Genomic DNA, 18,126 nt, shown 5'->3' with positions numbered 1-18,126 from the left:
AAAATTATGAAGTAGCAATGAATAATTTTATGGTTAGGGGTCACCACAACATAAGGAACTGTATTAAACCATCACAGCACTAGGAAGGTTGAGAACCACTGCTAAATATAATTGTTTAAATAATAATATTTAAATAATTCTAGATTGTCTTTGGGGAAAAAGTTCAGGTGCCCACTGGCAGGTGTTCCTAGACCTGAAAACAAGATTCTAAGAAGATAAAACCAAACTACTTCCCAGTCACAGAAGTGATTTGCTACAAGTCAATGCTCTTGGATGCTGGTGGCAAGGACTCCCAAGACATCACCTAAGGCACCGTGTTGGCTGGCTACCTCCAAACCTCTGTAAAACTCAGAACCCAACATAGAAAATGAACTTTGTAAGTCCTAAATATCTCATCTGTGAGTATCAAATGAGATGGCATACATGGGAGCACTTCCCACATACAAAGGTCAAGAAGTCTTGATTATGTCTGATTACCAACTGCTTCTGCCTCAAACCCTCAGGAAATGTAACTTTTATATAGCATTTTGCAAAAGATTGAGTGGAGATTTTAGAGATGTGGAGAATCCTTAATGTGAAGAAGTCCCACGAGTAGTCTTTCCCCAGGTTTCCCATTATTATGCCCCGAGGAAAGCCATCAGCTCAGTGGCCCCATCTCCCCTCTAGAATGCCTTTGATTTAATGGGTCTGTGCTATGTGCAGAAGGCCTTTGACATGTGACCTGTTAGATGTTAGGAAATCTCTTTACTCATTTTGGTTTCAGTTCCCTAGGAGCAAATTAGAGCTTTGGCAGAGAGTTTGTACACACTTGGTTTTAACTTCAATGTGAGAGCTAGCACACTTATTCAAAAACAGTATAACAAGGCTGAGGATTATAGTCGCATGAGGGCTAATCTTAAACTAAGCAAAACCCTAATATCTTACGGTTGGGAGAAGCAAGGGATTTTTTTTACTATATTTTAAAAATTAGCTTAAGTTATAAAAGTGATACGTAGTCTTCTGTTGACGAATACTTAAAAGGACTTTGAATGTCTTCTATGATTACACAGGTGAGTGACTCCAAATATCTGTTTTAATACCAATGCCACTCTTGTAGACTGCTCTTGAAACGGATTTTCTTCTTCTGAAATTGTGACTTTCGTTTTTACCTCCATATGTATGCCTGTAACCATTTTAAACTTTCCTCCACAGTATCTCATTACATGGCTGGATTATGTGTTATTTAAGTGTTTCTCTCTGGATTGAGATTTGGTTATTTATAGATTTTTAGCATCATGGGCAATTTCACCACCTCTTCCTTTAATTATGTGAGTATGTAAAGGACATTTCATGTATGTGTGCACATATTTGCTGCATGTATATAAGCATGTGGGTGTGTGTGTCCCTGCGTGTGCACACGGAAATGAGGCGAGACATAGATGTATTCCCCTATCTTTCTTTTCATCGCTGCATTATTACTCGGTGAGAGAGTCTCTCACTAGACTGGAAGCTTGTTTTTGTTTAGCTAGTCTGGATGGACAGCCAGCTCCTGGGAAGTGCCTGTATCCTCTCTCCAATGCTGGGGTTATAGGCACATTCAAACATACCTGGCTCTAGTATGTAGTATCTAAGGATGCAAAGTATATCTTGAGGTCCTCATGAATGTTGAACAAATGTTCCTAAGCATTGAGCCATCTCTCCCACCCACTGCAAGGAACTTCTCAGAAGTAAAATCAGTAAGTCAAAAGGACACAAAGCCGGGTATGGTGGCTCATGACTGCAATCCCAGCAGAAGAGAGACCAAAGCAGGAAGATCGCTGTTAGTTTGAGGCCAGCCTATGCTATACAATGAGTCCCAGACCAGTCTTCACTGTTAAGTGAGATCCTGTCTCAGAGTACCAAGTACTGTGCATTCAAATCTTGACAGATACAACAAAGTGCCTTCTCTTGGTAGTTGCATTTGTTGCTCATCCCTGAACACAGAAGTGAGAACCCTATATGCAGACATAGATTGCATAAGAAACTATGCTGAACTAAACTGAAGCACATGGTATCAGTGATTCGGTGGACACTGGATTAAAGACGAGAAGTTGTAAATGTTTGACCTCGGGTGTAGTGGACATCACTTCGCCTTCCACCTTAGGAACAGTGTGGAAAAGAACCGAATTTCATAAAGGGATTAACAGTTACCGTGCTGGCACTGGGTGCTAGTAACAGTTTAAGGGCGCTGCTCACATAAAGCCACCCATTCCTTCCAATACCGCTGCAGAGAAGGTGCTGTTATAGTTATAGATGAGCAAAACAAGGCACAGAAAACTTAAGTTAATCTCCCAGGGCCACCCAGCAGATACGTGGTAGAGCCCAGTTTGAACCTAGAAAGCTTGGGCCCAAAGTCAGACACTTTAAACATTGTACATTATACCTCTGTGCTTCTAATGGTATGCTAGTCACATTTATGGGGAAAAAACAGCCTGTGTCAAGAACAGCAGAAACACAAAGAAGAAGATAGCATTCCCACCCTACTCATTTAAAGTGGCATTCTAGCACTGTATTCACCCGCATCAGAACCACACTAACACAACAACATGCTCCCATTCACTTAATCACGTGTGCGTCATCACCCATAATATATGATGGAAAATTGCTTCTTCCCATTAAGTAAAAGGTCGTTTTGTTCCTTTAGCCTTGGGTAGGGATGCTAAGAACCACTGTCTTCTGGACATAACATGGTTGCTGTACACATGGACTCATAGCAACTGCAGTTACTTACACAATGCCTATAGAAGATCAAGTCAATTAAAAAGGAGCTACTGAGAGCCTATCCTTGCTGAGGGAATATTAGCAGCTGATGGCTGCTGGGGGGATGGAGAGTAACTTTCCTTTTAAGGGGTAGCCCAATGTACCAGAAGGGGGTTGGTTGCCCATGCACCAGTGGATGACTCCACATTCATGCATATATTAGCAGTCCTAATTGGACTCTGTGCACACAAGGAAAACGTTACCTCTAATTATCCAATGATGACTAAAATTTAACATCTTCAGACATTGACAGATCTAACATCTTCACATTCTAAACATTAATAATTCCACCCTGAAAAGAAGGGTATAGCTCAGTAAGGAGGGGACATCCACTCCATTACAGAAACATGCCCTTAGAATTCAATAGCAGCCTCAGCAAGAGCAGTGTCACCCAGGCACAGGTCTATAATTTCCAACCATGTGTCTCCCATCACGTGAGAGCAGCAAGAGGAAGAAAAGCATCTAAGGAGAGTCTCCTCATCGCCATCCTGCCCCTGGCACATCTCGGAGCTCAGGCTGTTCTATCATATCTATTCTGATATTCCCCCACTCTGTGGACATCACATTTCTAGCCTCATCTATAAGATGAGAAGCAGTCTAGAGAGCCTGCATCAGTGGACTCCCACTAAGACTCAGAGAGTCCAGTGAAGATCACTACCCAAAAGTTGGTAGATAAAGCACAGTCTAACTAAACTTCCAATTGAAAAGCACCGCTCACCACCTCCAGCATTCCTCCTTTTCCCATATTGTATTCCTTTTTGTTTTGCTGAAAAAAATCAAACAAGCAAACAAACACACAAAAACAACAAAAAGTGATGCCTTATAACTAAATCAAGAGCCAAAAAGAGGCTTGGCTTTGAAAGCTCCATGCTCTAGTAGTCAGAGTGGCTGGCAGTATTTATATATATATATATTTTTTTCTGGGCAGCTGTAGTTTTGAAAGGCTGTAAGATCTATGATATCCTCTTCACAAAGCAACTAGAGAGCATCTTATTATTATCACAGCTTATTAGGCACACATCAGTGCACATGTCTTATTTAGTAACATTTGACAGTTAGTTTGTCTTATCTCTCTAAAGTTTTCTTTCTTTATTTTGATTATTGTCTGCTACTCTGGGTAGAACCCAAGGCCTCTTATATGGTAGCAAGTACTCTACCAGTGAGAGACACTCTCTGCCATAAAAGGTTTCCTTTTGTCCATTATGATAGTAATGTGAAGTTGATAACAGGCTTTTCCTGTTCTGTACAATGAACCATGGCAGCCTGAGCAAATATGCAGTTTTGGCCGCCATGTCATTCTGTTTTAAGGGCAATTAAATATTTGCTCTGAGCACCTCAGATTACAGTGCAAATCTTCATGCAACTCATACTTGTCGTTTCCATTCTTACAGTTTATATAGTATCTAGGATTTGCTGTTCTTCTCCTCTATTGGGTTTTCAATTATATAGTGTCTAAATCTTCATATGAAGAAATGTAGTTGTTTTCTTCCTTGTTCATGTTAGATCAGTTACCTTTGTCCTTTTGTTAGTTAAGCAGTGTGATGCAGTCATCTAGATTCCTCTATGAGGAGATGCAGCATCTCATGTCAATGGCATTGACCTTTGCATCATCCCACAGAGTGAACGAGGACCTTCAATTAGATGGGCTAGCCTTTACCAGCCTTGCTAGTCAGGATTGGGTCTATGTGGTGCCAAGACAACATTGTACAAAATAAAATACAATGATAATGAGTTACTAATACTTGCCTGTTAAATATTTATGGGTTCAAAGAAAATATTTTTATAATTGAATTTAAAAAGGGAAAAGTATATTTTGTCAGAATGATTGGTCTCTAAAACCATAATTTTTATTCCATGACTTAATCTTTTATTTAATGGAGTATTTTCTTAAGTCTTTAAGTAGCAGTAAACTTAAAACCAACCAGAGTTTGAGGAGGTGAATAACAGTGCCTGACACGTGTGCAATTGGAGCAATGGTTCTCAACCTGGGGGTCATAACCCCTTTGGGGTGGTATATCACATATCCTTCATATCAGATATTTACATTAAGATTCATAACAGTAACAATATTACAGATATGATGTAGCAGCAAAAATAATTTTAAGGTTGGGTCACCACAATTTGAGGGACTGTATTAAAGAGTCACAGCATTAGGACAGTTGGGAAGTGCTGAATTGGAGCGTCTGGCAACTAGGGTAAGACAGGCAAGACACTAGAATGCCAAGCTTCAGGAGACACTGGCGCTAAGAAACCAAGGTGCTGTCACTTTGGTGTCTCTCTCACCTTACCCTAAGTTCATCTGGCAGACTCTGTAGAAATACCACATTGTCATAAAGAAGGTTACACCCCTCATATCTCTCTCCAATACTTGGCATCATGCTGTAAGAACTGTATCCAGTGAAGACGTGTTCAAAAAATCATTGCCCATGCCAGTATCTCAGAATGGTTCAAATTTTGGCTCTTACCTTACAGTCTTTGACCAATTTTGAGTTTACTTTTGCACAAGGTTAAAAGATAGGACTCTACTTTTAGTTTCCTCCTAATGCATATTATATTTCCTCAGGATTATATGTTAAAGAGGATGCCTTTTCTTTGATATGTTTCTCTTCTTTATCAAAAATCAGCTGGCTGTAGATACATACATGCATGCATGTTCTCTATACTATTCTACTCAATATATGTGTGTTTTGATTGCAATACTATGATGTTTCTGTTGCTATGGATATATGACATGTATTGAAGTCAGGTACTAGTATTGCTTGTTTAGCTCTGGATAGCTTGAGATCTTTGGGTCTTTTACACATAAATATGAATTTAGGATTTTTTCTGGTACTGTGAAAATGTCATTAATATTACAATGTGCTTTGCACTAAATCTATAGTTTGCAATTAATTCACCTATCTATGAACATGGGGGGGGGGACGTCTCATCCTCTAGTGTCTTCTTCAATCTCTTTCCTTAGTGTCCTAGAGATTTATCAGCACAGTCTTTCACCTGTTTCATGAGGTTTATCTTAGCACATTTTTAGGCTACTGTACATTGGATTGCTTTGCTGATTCTTTCCTAGTGAGTTAATTATTTGATTATTAGCAAATCTCTAAGGCTGTATATTGATTTTGTAACCTGCCACTTTGAAGAACTTTTTTTTCTCAGTTCTAAGGGTTTTTTGCTGAAATCTTTGAGGGGTTTCATGTACAGAATTATATCACATGCAAGCAGGGATCACTTAGTAGAATCAAGAATTGAAATACAGGACTACACCAAATTAAAAAAATAATTCTTCAAAGCAAAGAAAACTATTACATCTGTTTAAGTATTTTCTTCTTATCTCTTACTTCAATTAATCTCACAATATTAGACACATACAAATACAAACACACACTTACACATACATATGGAGGCACACTTTGTATTTTTTTTCATCTTTCCCATATTTTTCATACCTAGGTCAAGATTGCATTCCTTCTAGCTTATAATCAAGATGACCTCCTAAAAGTCCTCTATATTATGGTCACATTACTACAAACTATTCAAGAAAAGAGATAGTGTACAGAATGGGAGGTCTTCACCAGAGACTTGAATCCAGAACATACAAAAATCATAAAAATCTAACAACAGTATAAATAATCAATAAATGAACAAACAATCTGAGCAGAGACTTCACAAAAGAAGAAATACAAACACTCAGTAAATAAGTAGAAAGTGTTCAACATCTTTAGAATTAGGGAATTACAACTCAAGACTAATTTCCATCTAACTGAAACCAGAATGAGTATTACATTTAAAAACAATAAATGCTGATGGAGATGGAGGAAACATGGAACTCTTATACATTGTTGGTGGGGATATAAGTTACTATATTCACCATAGGAAACATTATGGAAATACTCACAAAATTAAAATTAAAAGTTCCTCATGGTCCAGCTATACCACTCCTGGGCATATAACTAAAAGAAATGAAGTATGCTTGCATAAAAATACCTGAATAGTGGAAAAGCTTAATGTGACACTATTCACAGTAGCCAAGTTATGGAGTTGGTCTAACACACATCACTAGATGAATAGATTAAGAAAATTAGATAGATAGATAGATAGATAGATAGATAGATAGATAGATAGATACCCAAAGGAACATTATTTACCCATAGCAAATAATAAGACTACATTGTTTGCAGGAAAATGGATGTAATCAATGGTCATCATGGTAAATAAAATAAGTCAGATACAGAAAAGCAAGTATGTCTTGTGTTCTCACAGATGAGATAACTAGAATTTAGAAAGCCAACTTGAAAGTGGTAGAGGGATTACTAGGGACAGGGAATGGAAGAGATAAGGAGGGAGGGAAAGAATGATGAGAGAGAACCCGTGGGAGGGTGAATACAATCGAAGCATGTAATTTGTATGTACAGAACTGTCACTTTGAGACTCATTAATATGCCCAATTAACATGCACCAATAATCATATAAAACATGGTTTATAAAGAAATGCCATTAACTGAGTCTCTAGATATAGAATATTCTGATATGCATCTGTTATTAAACAAAGCCCATTCTTTATAGTGGAAAACCATTCTCTGCCCAATTTTGTTTCTTGTCTTTCATCTTTATTGTCCTATGAACCACTTAATGTACTAAGACTCTTTTCATTTCTTCCCAGAGGACCAAAATGGCACATGCAGTAAACAACTAGGCATGCCAGTTGGTAACAGGAGCTAGAGGTGAGATGATAACACTCCAATGATCATACTATGCAATGATCAGAAGACTTGACCCTGGAGTCCAGGTTCAAATCCAAGCTCTCCCACTTATCCATTATACAATTACACAAGATCTCTTACTCTCAGTGTCTCATCTGCAGAATGGGAATATTAACAGTAGTCGAAGGCTGTGTGCAATAATTCATTTAAAGTACTTAGCACAGGGCCTGAAGAGAGGGCTCAACAGTTAAGAGCATTTGTTGCCTTTGCAGAAGACACAGGTTCAGTTCCCAGCACTCTCGTGGTGGCTCACAACAGCCTGTCACTCCAGTTGCAGGGGATCTGATAGCCTTTCCTGACCTCTGATCACCTTGCACAGACACAGTGTACATGTATGCACTCAGGTACAAACACATACACATAAAATAAATGCACGCATATAAAATATACGATACTTAGCATAGTGTCTGTCCCATCTGACAGACAGAAAAACATGCTCAACAAATAGTAATTAAAGAACTTGCCTCTCCTCTCCTCTCTCTCTCTCTCTCTCTCTCTCTCTCTCTCTCTCTCTCTCTCACACACACACACACACACTTTCAGAAAGCTGTTCCTCCTGTTAAGGCAAATGAAGATAATCAAAACCATTTTAAAATCATCCTTATAATTTCCTTCTCAGTTCCCTCTCCTATGGCCTGCACTGTGGCTCCTCTCCACAGAATCCCCCACCTTCTTGTCTACTGCTGTCATTTGTTTCTCCCCATCTTCCTTTCTTATCCACCCCAAGTGGCCATTTCTTCTCCTTTATAACCCAGTAAGGAGTTTCTCCCCGTCCCCACTGTAACCATCCCCTACTGGCAAACCTACAGACCATGCTGTCTTGAAACCAAGTAGAACAAATGAGAAGTAATGTAAGTCTCAAACTGTGCCGCAGGATTTGTGCCTCCACACATGGCTGCTATGGAGAAAATTTCTCTCTGTCTCCCTAGAAGAAAAGCCTCCCCTCCCCACCCTTTCGTCCTAGACCAGGAGACAGTGCGCCAGTGTGGTGCTTCGTAAGTGGTTAAAGAATGAGTGACTTCAGTTGAAGATGTGTGGTCAGCCGACAAGTTATATTTTTAACATACGTGAGCCGTAAAATTGAAATATTTGGTAAAGCACCCTCAACCTTCAAATGAGGACATTATTGCATAGGAGAAAGTGTTTGTATAACCACTTAAGTGTGGGAATCATATAAATAGGTTTTAAAAATAAAGACCTGGTCTATCAAGCCTCCAAAAGTGAGCGAGAAGTCATAATCAGGGACAAATGGCAGAAGTGGCATTCTTTTCTTTTCACTATTGAGTACATTGGATATTCCTACTAAATAGCACTGAATGCTAGCATGTTACCACACAGTGCCATAAAAGCTCAGAAAAATGAAACCTCTTTAATTCCCATAAAATTGACTTCACACAAGACTGCTAACTTCAGAAGTAGGGCAAAAGTGTTTTTGCAATATGATTGAGTGCAAAAATTGTTCTTACAGTTCTTAATAACATATATATTAGCATATTATACTACATGCAATATACTGCTAGTGATGCTTCAGCCGTCCTGGTTTATGTATTTGAAACCATTTACAATATTTATACTCAAAGACAATATTCTTACAGGATGTAGAACACAGCCTTAGATGTATTTATAGAACCGGAATAAATAGTACCTAAAATAAAAACTAGTTATGTCCAGAGCAACATATGAGCATAACATCAAATGTCTCACACTGGTTTTTAAAGGTTCCTAATACTCTGTGCTATTTCAAGAAATCACTTCACCATATTGAAATTCCCTATAGTGCTTTTAATAACCATTAAGTGGACATGGTTGGTTAAAAATCACCATTAAAATTTATGTAATTAAATATTACATGTAGTCCTCTATATTAACTTGAAAACTGCTGTTATGAAAAAAGTAATATTCACACTAACTTCAGGAATATTTATTTTATTGTTACAACTATGTAAACTTGTGTTACTGAACTTTTCAATCATCTTCAATTCAAAGAAAATAAATATCTTTTTATTCAAAGAAAATAAATACCTTTTTTATATTATAGTCAATATCATGAAGAAAAATAATGATTAGTCAATATAAAATAATGAGGCTATTTACCACCTTGTTTAAAGTACAAGGAGCTACCAGACAGTGTAAGCACAAACCTAGACTTTTCAACTACCTGGCTATTATTTCAGACGTCTCCACTTTCAAACACCCATACCGACTCTCCATTTGAACATTCACTGGTAAGGATGGATTTGGACTAATTTCTTAGAAAATTGCTTTTCTTTGTGGGTTCTGACTTGCTTATCTACCCGTTTTTATAATTAGTCAATACTGGTTTCCAAGAGCAAGAAGACCATGCAAAATGACAAAGAGAAGGAAGCAAGCTGGTTTCACCTCGGGGAGCGATGCTCAAGAGAAGTTGTTTCTCTTGGGCACTCAACACATTACAATCATAATTAGCCCACCACTACAATTACATACTCACATGCTTGTTCTTCAAAACAAGCCTTTTAAATAAAGTAGTGCAAGCTCTCCCCAGCTTAAGGATTTGAAATAGCAATTAAGCCTGCACCTTAAATCATTTGTCTTTATAACTAGAGGAGCAAGTCCCGAGGATGTAAATCTCCCCGCAATGAGACCAGGGCTGCCGAATGCATTATTAATTGCTAAGTAATTTCTTAATTTTAGAATCTAACTTTCAACACTAGAAAATAAGTATTGTGATTTATGGAGCCCACACACTCATGCAGCTTTCTGGGAGTTCAAGAACCACAGGCACATCCTGGGTACAGCATAAACGTTATCCCTACAAGCACCAAAATACATTACTGGATTCAGCTCCGGCAAAGCCACTCTGTCTACTTCTCGCCGGAGCACTAATATCTAGAGTAGCTAAGATGCCCTGCTGAACACTGCAGCTCACCGTCCCCCGGGCTTACTCCGGAGCACAGTCACATCTCTTCCTAAGCGATTGCCGACTTTTAAGAAGGCAGGTGACATGGTGTGGAAATCTCTGCAGCAGCCAGGTAACTCTTCTCTGCAAATCTTCAACCCCCCCCCATCCCCATCCCCCTACACATACACACACACACACACACACACACACACACACACACCCCTTTCATTTGTTTTAAGAAAAAAAAAAAGAAAGGTTTTGAATAGCTATCTAAAATATGCCATCTGCATGGTGTAAGAATGTATTTTTCTTATACTTGCTGCTGATGTGTGAGATGTTTCCAGATCTGATTAGAAAGCCTGGCTACGCATAAAAAGTACTGCTTTCAACAAGACTCTTAGTGAAATCTGCCTGAACAGACATATGTGCACATAAATTACCCGTATTTCTAGACACATGCCTTTATTAACAAGCATGCATGCACACGCACACCAAGAGCTGCAATTAATCCCCTGGTCTGTAAGCCCCCTTTCACCGGCTTTTGCATGCATGTTATTCAAGAGAGATCTTTAGGAAAAAAAAAAAAAAAGGTAAGCAGCCACATCTATTGCACAGAGAAGTGGCGTGCCGGAGAAGCAAATACGTTACCAGTCGCATTTTGAAGTTTCTAGAGCACCTGCAGGTGAGAGGAGACTGAATCAGAGGCTGGCGCACGGTGTTCCTCGGAAGCACAGAGCCCGGTGTCACTGTGGGGGGAATGTGAAGCGAGTGTGAGGCTGGAAACCTTTGAGTTGAGCTCGCTCTAAGCATCAGAGAGCCTCAAAGAGGAGAAAGAAAAAGGCAGCCCACAGACAGGGAGACGAGAAACTTCTGGCACCTCTCCAACTCAGGAATGAAGTCTCTGTAATTTGGAGATGGATGGTGGATGGAAATGAAGAGAAACTTGGATTTCCCAGCGCATTTGCTCAGCCACGCAGAAATGGGCAGGTAATAGCTGAGCTCATTGGAAAACAGCCATTCAGGATTCAGGAGCGAATAAAAAAAAAATTAACAGAAATTCTTGTTGGAAAAATATCAAAAGGCTACTCCAGCCAGCTTCCCAAGATGCCTTTACAAACTTCAAATGGATTGTTCCCTGAGCTATTTGTTGTGTGTTTCATTAATCCCAGTGCAGAGGTAAACTGGAAAAATCTAATTCCTTTTTATGTAGAAAACTGGATTTATTGCTTCTTTTTATAGTGCACTTTACACATATAAATACATAGGTTTACTTACAGAGCTCCCATTTCTTCTGAATAGCCACTGGTGTTTAGTTCAGATAAAATCCTAAAAAATAACCTTAATTCTTAATTCTCAGAAGCTGAGCAGGGTACTGTTAAGTGAACATAGAGTTAGAAGCACAGAGAGTATAAAGAAGAAGCCCATTAAGCAGTAGGTACATCACAGATGCAGCTATGCAATGCCCTGAGCAGGCAGGTGGCTCACACCCATAAATATATCCATAATTAAGGATGGTAAGCAAAGATCTTGAGCAAATTAAGTTCTTAAAGACAATAACCACGATTTTGTTAGGCTACCAAAGAGGCTAATAATTTCTGAGGAGCACACATGGACTTCACCTTGTCTGAGGAACCTAACATCAGACAGAGAGCAGGGTCAGCGGGCATTGTGCTCTGGCAATCTATATTCAAATGTAATGAGCAGAGGATGATATTACCATGAGGAATGTTGTCATATTACATTGTGCCTGTGTGGCTTAACTACCTATCTAACCTTGCAAATGGCCATTTGGCTGGATGTGATAGTGAATATGCTATTGATGGGAGGAAGGAGGAGGAGGTGGGAAACTGTTCTTATTTGTTTTACAGGAGCATCTCTGAGAGGCTCAGGGATAAAACGCCGAGGCTGAATGTGGGTGTAATTCTTTCCAAGGCCACACTTACCAGTAATAAATCTATGGTGGAATTAATGATGACCAATTAAACTATCTATTACTTTAACTCCTGAGGTCAAGGACAGCCCAGTGTTTATGTTTATTGATAAGGAGTCCATGGCCAGACTGCTAAATCAAGCTAGATTCACCTTTAAGGCAAGTTTAATAAACATATACTTCCCAGGGCACTTCCAGCTCCTCTCACAGTCCAGTGCTTCTTACTGTACAGAAGTTTTTATTCTCTCTCCTAACGATCTGCTTCAACCATTCAAAAATGTTGAGTTAGATGCTGGGTACTGTGCAGGACACATAGACCCTCCCTCAGAGTTTGCCGCTGTCATTCTCAGAGCAGACTCTACAGGGGACATCAGAACTACATATGAATGTTGGTACCCAAAGCCACCCTTCTTCCATCTTGGAATCACTCTTGGTGGTGATAGGAGAGCAATATGTATGCTCTGAAAATCCTCCTAAAGGATTCTGATTGAGACTCTCCTACCTCCTAGAGCTCTAACTAAAACTCAGGAGTGTGGTGACAAAGTCTGACAGTCACGGAGGGAGGAGCAATGCCCATAGCTGCAGGACTCAAGCAACAGAGTTACTTGAGTTGACCACTCTTCTCCGTCATTCGTTGTGGGATAGCCTAACATCGGGAAGTCCCATACTTAATCAGTTTGACCCAGAGCCCGAATCTGCAAAATTCTGAGTAGATTGGAAGCCAAAGATGAAGGCAAAATAGAGTGTAATTCTTGTAGTTAATTTACACAACCATTCTGTCCCCCTTCTTCTTCTGCAAAGGACAGGCTTCAAGTCCATAATTATTCTACCCAAAATCATAGGAGACCTCCTCCAAAAGACCTCCCCAATATATCTGTGCCCAAGAAAGGACAAGCCTTAGGTGAGAACATGGGACTTGTGGATTAGTGGTACTTAAGTTGTATCAAATTAAATCTGGTTGGGAAAAACCTTCATCCTGAGAAGTAGGGGTCCCAATACTCTTAATAGTGAGCTTCTATGCATTTATACAGAGGCCTCAGTCTCAGATAGCTAGATTGCCTACCCCATCCCCTTAAGTCAGCCCCCCACCTTACACACACACACACACACACACACACACACACACACCATCACCACAGTGAGAATATGAATAGTTGAAAGCAGAGGGCATCTTCATCCTGTACAATGAACAGTACATCATTCACTCAGGAAGAATCCAACCTTGATGGATGTTGTGATGACAAAGACCATGTGATCATAAAACACCTGATGTAATAACTCTATTAAAAAACAATAATAATTTTCTGTCTCTCTTTTCTTTCTTTTAAGAATATTAGAAAATCTTGAAACAAAAAGACACAGGAAAAAGCAGGAATGTTCAATACAAAGATATTAGAGACAGACGGGACTGTGGTAAAAGACTAAATTCTCTGTTTGTGCCTTTAGGTAAGGCCCAGGCTAAGGGTTCAGCTCAGCTGATGGAGCTCTTGCCTGGCATGAACAAAGCCCTGACTTGATCCCAGCACTACATAAAGCAGGAGTGGTGATGCAGGCCTCAGCATCACCAGCACTCAGGAGGAGAATCCAAGTTCAAACCCTTCTTCCTCCACTTTAGCAAGTTTGAGGCCAACCAGACAAGATGCAGGAGACCCTGCCTCAAAAATAATAAACAAATAAAGTTCCTTGCTTTTTCTCTCTTTGTAAAAGAAATCAAAAGCTGCCTTATTGAATTATTAGGTGACTTAAAAAGAAAAAGCACCCAACACATCCCAAGGACCTCAAGAAACAAACTCAAAACAAACCTTCCACTTACCTCTGGCCTGTAGGCTCCTGGAAGGTAGGAACACAGGTCTTTCAAGCTCCTGATACCCAGAGTGGCACAGCCCTCTACAAACATTGTACCTTTTTTTTTTTTTTTTTTTTTTTTTTGAGCATCTACCTACTACCATATTCTGGGCTAGGCCACCAAGAACACAGAGCAATGGAAGCAAAGGTGGCCTGTGGCCTCCTGTGACTCTCAGCCCAGTGAGGAAATGAAAGTTAAACAGTGCCATGAATAACTGTAAAAGGATAACAACTGAATAAAGCAAATGATGTTGCTAATTAGTTCATGAAAATCTTCTTAGGTTTTTATTCATAATGACCCAGACAATGTCAAGGACACAAATGGAAGAAAATCTGTGAGTGCTTTGGGTAATTATCTTCAAACCTGGGGACTCAGGCTGGTGGGCTGGCCCTCATTAAGTGGGAGATCTCCCCCAAGAACAGTCCCTGGAGACCCATCACAGCAGCCCAGGCAACCCTTTGATCTCTGCATAGTTCCTTCCATTCCACCATCAGACAAAAAGGTTCTGGTTCCTGACCTTATTGTTTTGCATTCTAAAATGCAGTATCAGTGAGGGTTTGGGTTTTGTTTTGTTTTTTTTTTTGTTTTTTGTTTTTTTTTAATCAACTGAGATTTTAAATAAAGTTCTAGAGACCCAGAGCCAAGGATATTTTTTTTTCTAAGAGAAGCAATATTTGGTTTTGGAAATATAGAACCTCTTATAACAGAGACCTCATATTCTGTGAAGAGTGAAAAACAGTGACATAAGCTGTGCCCTTCAGAGAGAGAGAGAGAGAGAGAGAGAGAGAGAGAGAGAGAGAGAGAGAGAGAGAGAGAGAGCACTCACCGTGCATTCACACATACACCTGTGTATGTTCGGTTCTCATCCTGCCTAATGAGGACAGAGACAGGGAGACAAACGGACTCCAATCACTTAAACCATTCAGATGTTTAAGGCAGACAGTTAATGGAACAACATAAGGGGCTGTCTCCCAAGGGCAGGAGATTACCTTTTGTTCTCCCAGATGATTCTCTTTGATTTAAAAAGGTTTGGCTACCGGACTTGCAGAAAACAGCAGTGGGTAAGAAAGCCTGCAAGTACTGGTGGGCAGATGTTGACCACACACTTAAATCTATAGAGTGACCACTTGGGATACTTCAGTTCAATGCCGCACATCCTCAGGTAGTAAGTGGATTAAAAATCACATAAAACCCTGACATTATAGCTAGCCTTTTTAGCAAGATTAGTACATCTTTGAATTCTGTGGTTCTGTTAAGTCATTCCAGCTGCTTGGCAAGTCCCTGAAAGGCCCTCACTCACCAAGCCAGCTACAAAAAGTGAGCTTCGAAGCTGCCTAGGTGTTCTTCCTAGCCTGAAAAGTGTGTCCCTGTGCTGTTGTGGACAGTGCACACTCATACTCATTCCTAATGGTCTGGGAGGCCTGTGATGCTCTGGCTGTGGGTATTTGTGAAAGATCTGTTGGGAGCTGTCCATCTCAGCCAGAAAGGATGGGAGATTGGCAGCATCTGCTACCAGCCCATAGCCAGAGACCATGGCAGTAGAACAATCACAGATGCATCCTTGCCGAGGGGTGGACGACTATGCTATGGGTCTGCCACAAAACCTCAGCCAAGGCACTGGCTAGACTCCACAACTGAATCTGTGGACTGTAGACTGGGATGGTGCTATATTATATTCTATGCCCCTGATACTGTGGGTGTCGTGGCTTAAGTTCAAGAGACAAAGGATAAGAAGTTAAACTTATAAAAGTGGTAGGCAAATAGCTCCACTCTAAGCCCTCATTTATCTAGGAGAAAATTGTGTATGACCTCACATACACACTAGCAATCACCAACAACTCAACAAAGCCTGTCAGTTCTAGCTGGTGTCAATAGATACAAAATCCCAGTCAGTATAATATGCTCTTATGTATAACAGTCTATATTTTTTGCTATATGTCTTGCTATGAACAAATGTATGTTTGAGCTGGGATACAGATCAGTGGTGGAGTGCTTGTCTAGTATGCACAGGGCCTGGGCTTACATGTCCCCATTTTACATATACGTATGTCTTTAAGAGACAACAGCAGGATAAAATATTTCCAAGACCAGAAAAAAATCAATCAATGAAACCTGCTACATCCACCACACATGGGACTCCAAGGCATGTAAGAATGAAGGATTAATAACCAGACAGCGACAACCTAGAAGTCAAAAAGGTTAGTCTGTGAGAGTGGCTGAATCTCAGATAATGCAGACCATGGAGGGTAGGGGGTTCCCACAGTCAGCCTTATGTGCCATCTGGTGTGGCGTGGCAGCACTGGGAGAGAAGGCGCTGCTCTTCTCCACCATCTAACACTACAGTTTAGCCTCAAATCCCTTGTCAGTGTGAAGGAACCAGGGCGGGGAGGAGCAGCTTCCTGCTTATTTCAGTGTTGCTGTGTGGAAAACCACACAATACGCACCAAAAGGAGAACGATTTACGAATAGCTTTAGCCACACCGCCCAATAGCAAGCAAAGGTACCAGGGCATCACTAATAAGTCACTACTGCTTATTAGCATAATGTTTAGCAAAAGGGAAAGCCTGCTTATTAGAATCCAAAGAAAGAATTCATGTGGAGTGTTAAGCAGTACGAAAGGGAGAGGAAAGAAAATCAAATTTCCCCCATGCCTGACAATATCATCCCAGTCAGGGGGCCTTTCTGATTTCAATTAAGAGCCAGGTTTCCAGAGAGCCTTGTAGATTGACTCTCAAAGTTCTTGCTCAACTGAACTGAAGCCTCACAAAGTGACCACCACTAAGGCTCACCGAGGAATTCCTCATATAAACAGTAGTCAATGTCCATTAACCTTTGAGAACTGGAAAATTAAATGAAAAGACTGAGGGATCAGCAAAAAGACAAACACAGATGTAAGCTGCAGCCTGGTGTTGTTGTAAATGCTATAATCTTATGGTGGTTCATTTTAGGATACTAGGAGCAGCTCTCACGATAAATAATCTTTCCTAAAAACAAAAACCGCATTACAAACAGGGACTGGACCTAATTTCCTTTTTCTCCATACAGCACTCTGATTGATCCCACATCTGCAGTGGAAGTATAAATGTTTATTGATGATGTCATATTGGTGCCGTGTGAGTGTGTGTGTGTGTGTGTGTGTGCGTGCGCGCGCGCGCGTGCACGCGCACATGCGCGCAGTATCAGTAAATACACCGCATTCAACTTCCTCAATTGAAAATTTCAGCAAGATTAATTAAATTTGTAAGTTACAATGGAATCACCCCCCTTAGGAGGAGACTCAATCTATGGAGTATAGGTCTGACTGACAGCCTCCTCGTTAAAGGCGATATTAGCCCTTGAGTGGATGGCCCATTGCGCATGTACCCATCCATTAGCCCAGCTCGCCTCTCTTCACATCACTGCTTCTGTTCAGAGAGGTCTGAGGCCTCAAAGGCATGTGTGCCCGGAAGATAATCCTTCCTGTGTTCTGACCACCAGATGCCTATTGCCCACTGCCTGGGGCAGTAATATGCTCACACCAATTATAACCTAAAGGTTGTGGACCAAGAGAAAAAGTCTTCCTAGACCTCAGACACCCCTTTTTGAAGTCACTATAAAGGGACTTATGGAGTGGGATATGAAGCCACTCTCTAGAAGTGGGCATTGTGCTTTTAATCCCACCATCTGAATCAGAATAAATATGAGTTCAAGGTTAGATTGATGTACGTAATATGTTCCCTGAATCAAAAAATAAAGAGGAGCTGAAAGGATGGCTCTTGCTGCTCTTAAAGAGGACCACATGGTGACTCACAACTGTCTGTAATTCCAGTTCAAGGAGGTTCATCTCCCCTTCCGACCTCCACGGGCTCTTGCATATATGTGTTGTACACAAATACACACAGAAACACAAGCTTGCACATAAAACAAAATAATAAATGTTTTAAAATAATTAAAT

The 18,126-nt window shown here is 40.3% G+C and overlaps 1 protein-coding gene across 1 annotated transcript in view; it reads right to left on the bottom strand.

Moving 5' to 3' along the window:
- The window catches only part of LOC110290665 (schwannomin-interacting protein 1), a 731,603-nt gene extending 720,348 nt beyond the window's left edge, over positions 1-11,255 (bottom strand). Inside the window, exon 1 of the mRNA XM_029475030.1 lies at positions 11,065-11,255. Coding sequence (XP_029330890.1) covers positions 11,065-11,226 — 162 coding nt within the window. The 5' untranslated portion in view covers positions 11,227-11,255. The remainder of the gene's footprint in view (positions 1-11,064) is intronic.
- Positions 11,256-18,126: the final 6,871 nt, after the last annotated feature.

Source organism: Mus caroli, chromosome 3 (assembly GCF_900094665.2).
Source record: "Mus caroli chromosome 3, CAROLI_EIJ_v1.1, whole genome shotgun sequence".
Taxonomy (NCBI): domain Eukaryota; kingdom Metazoa; phylum Chordata; class Mammalia; order Rodentia; family Muridae; genus Mus; species Mus caroli.
This window is presented reverse-complemented; position numbering and strand designations above follow the sequence as displayed.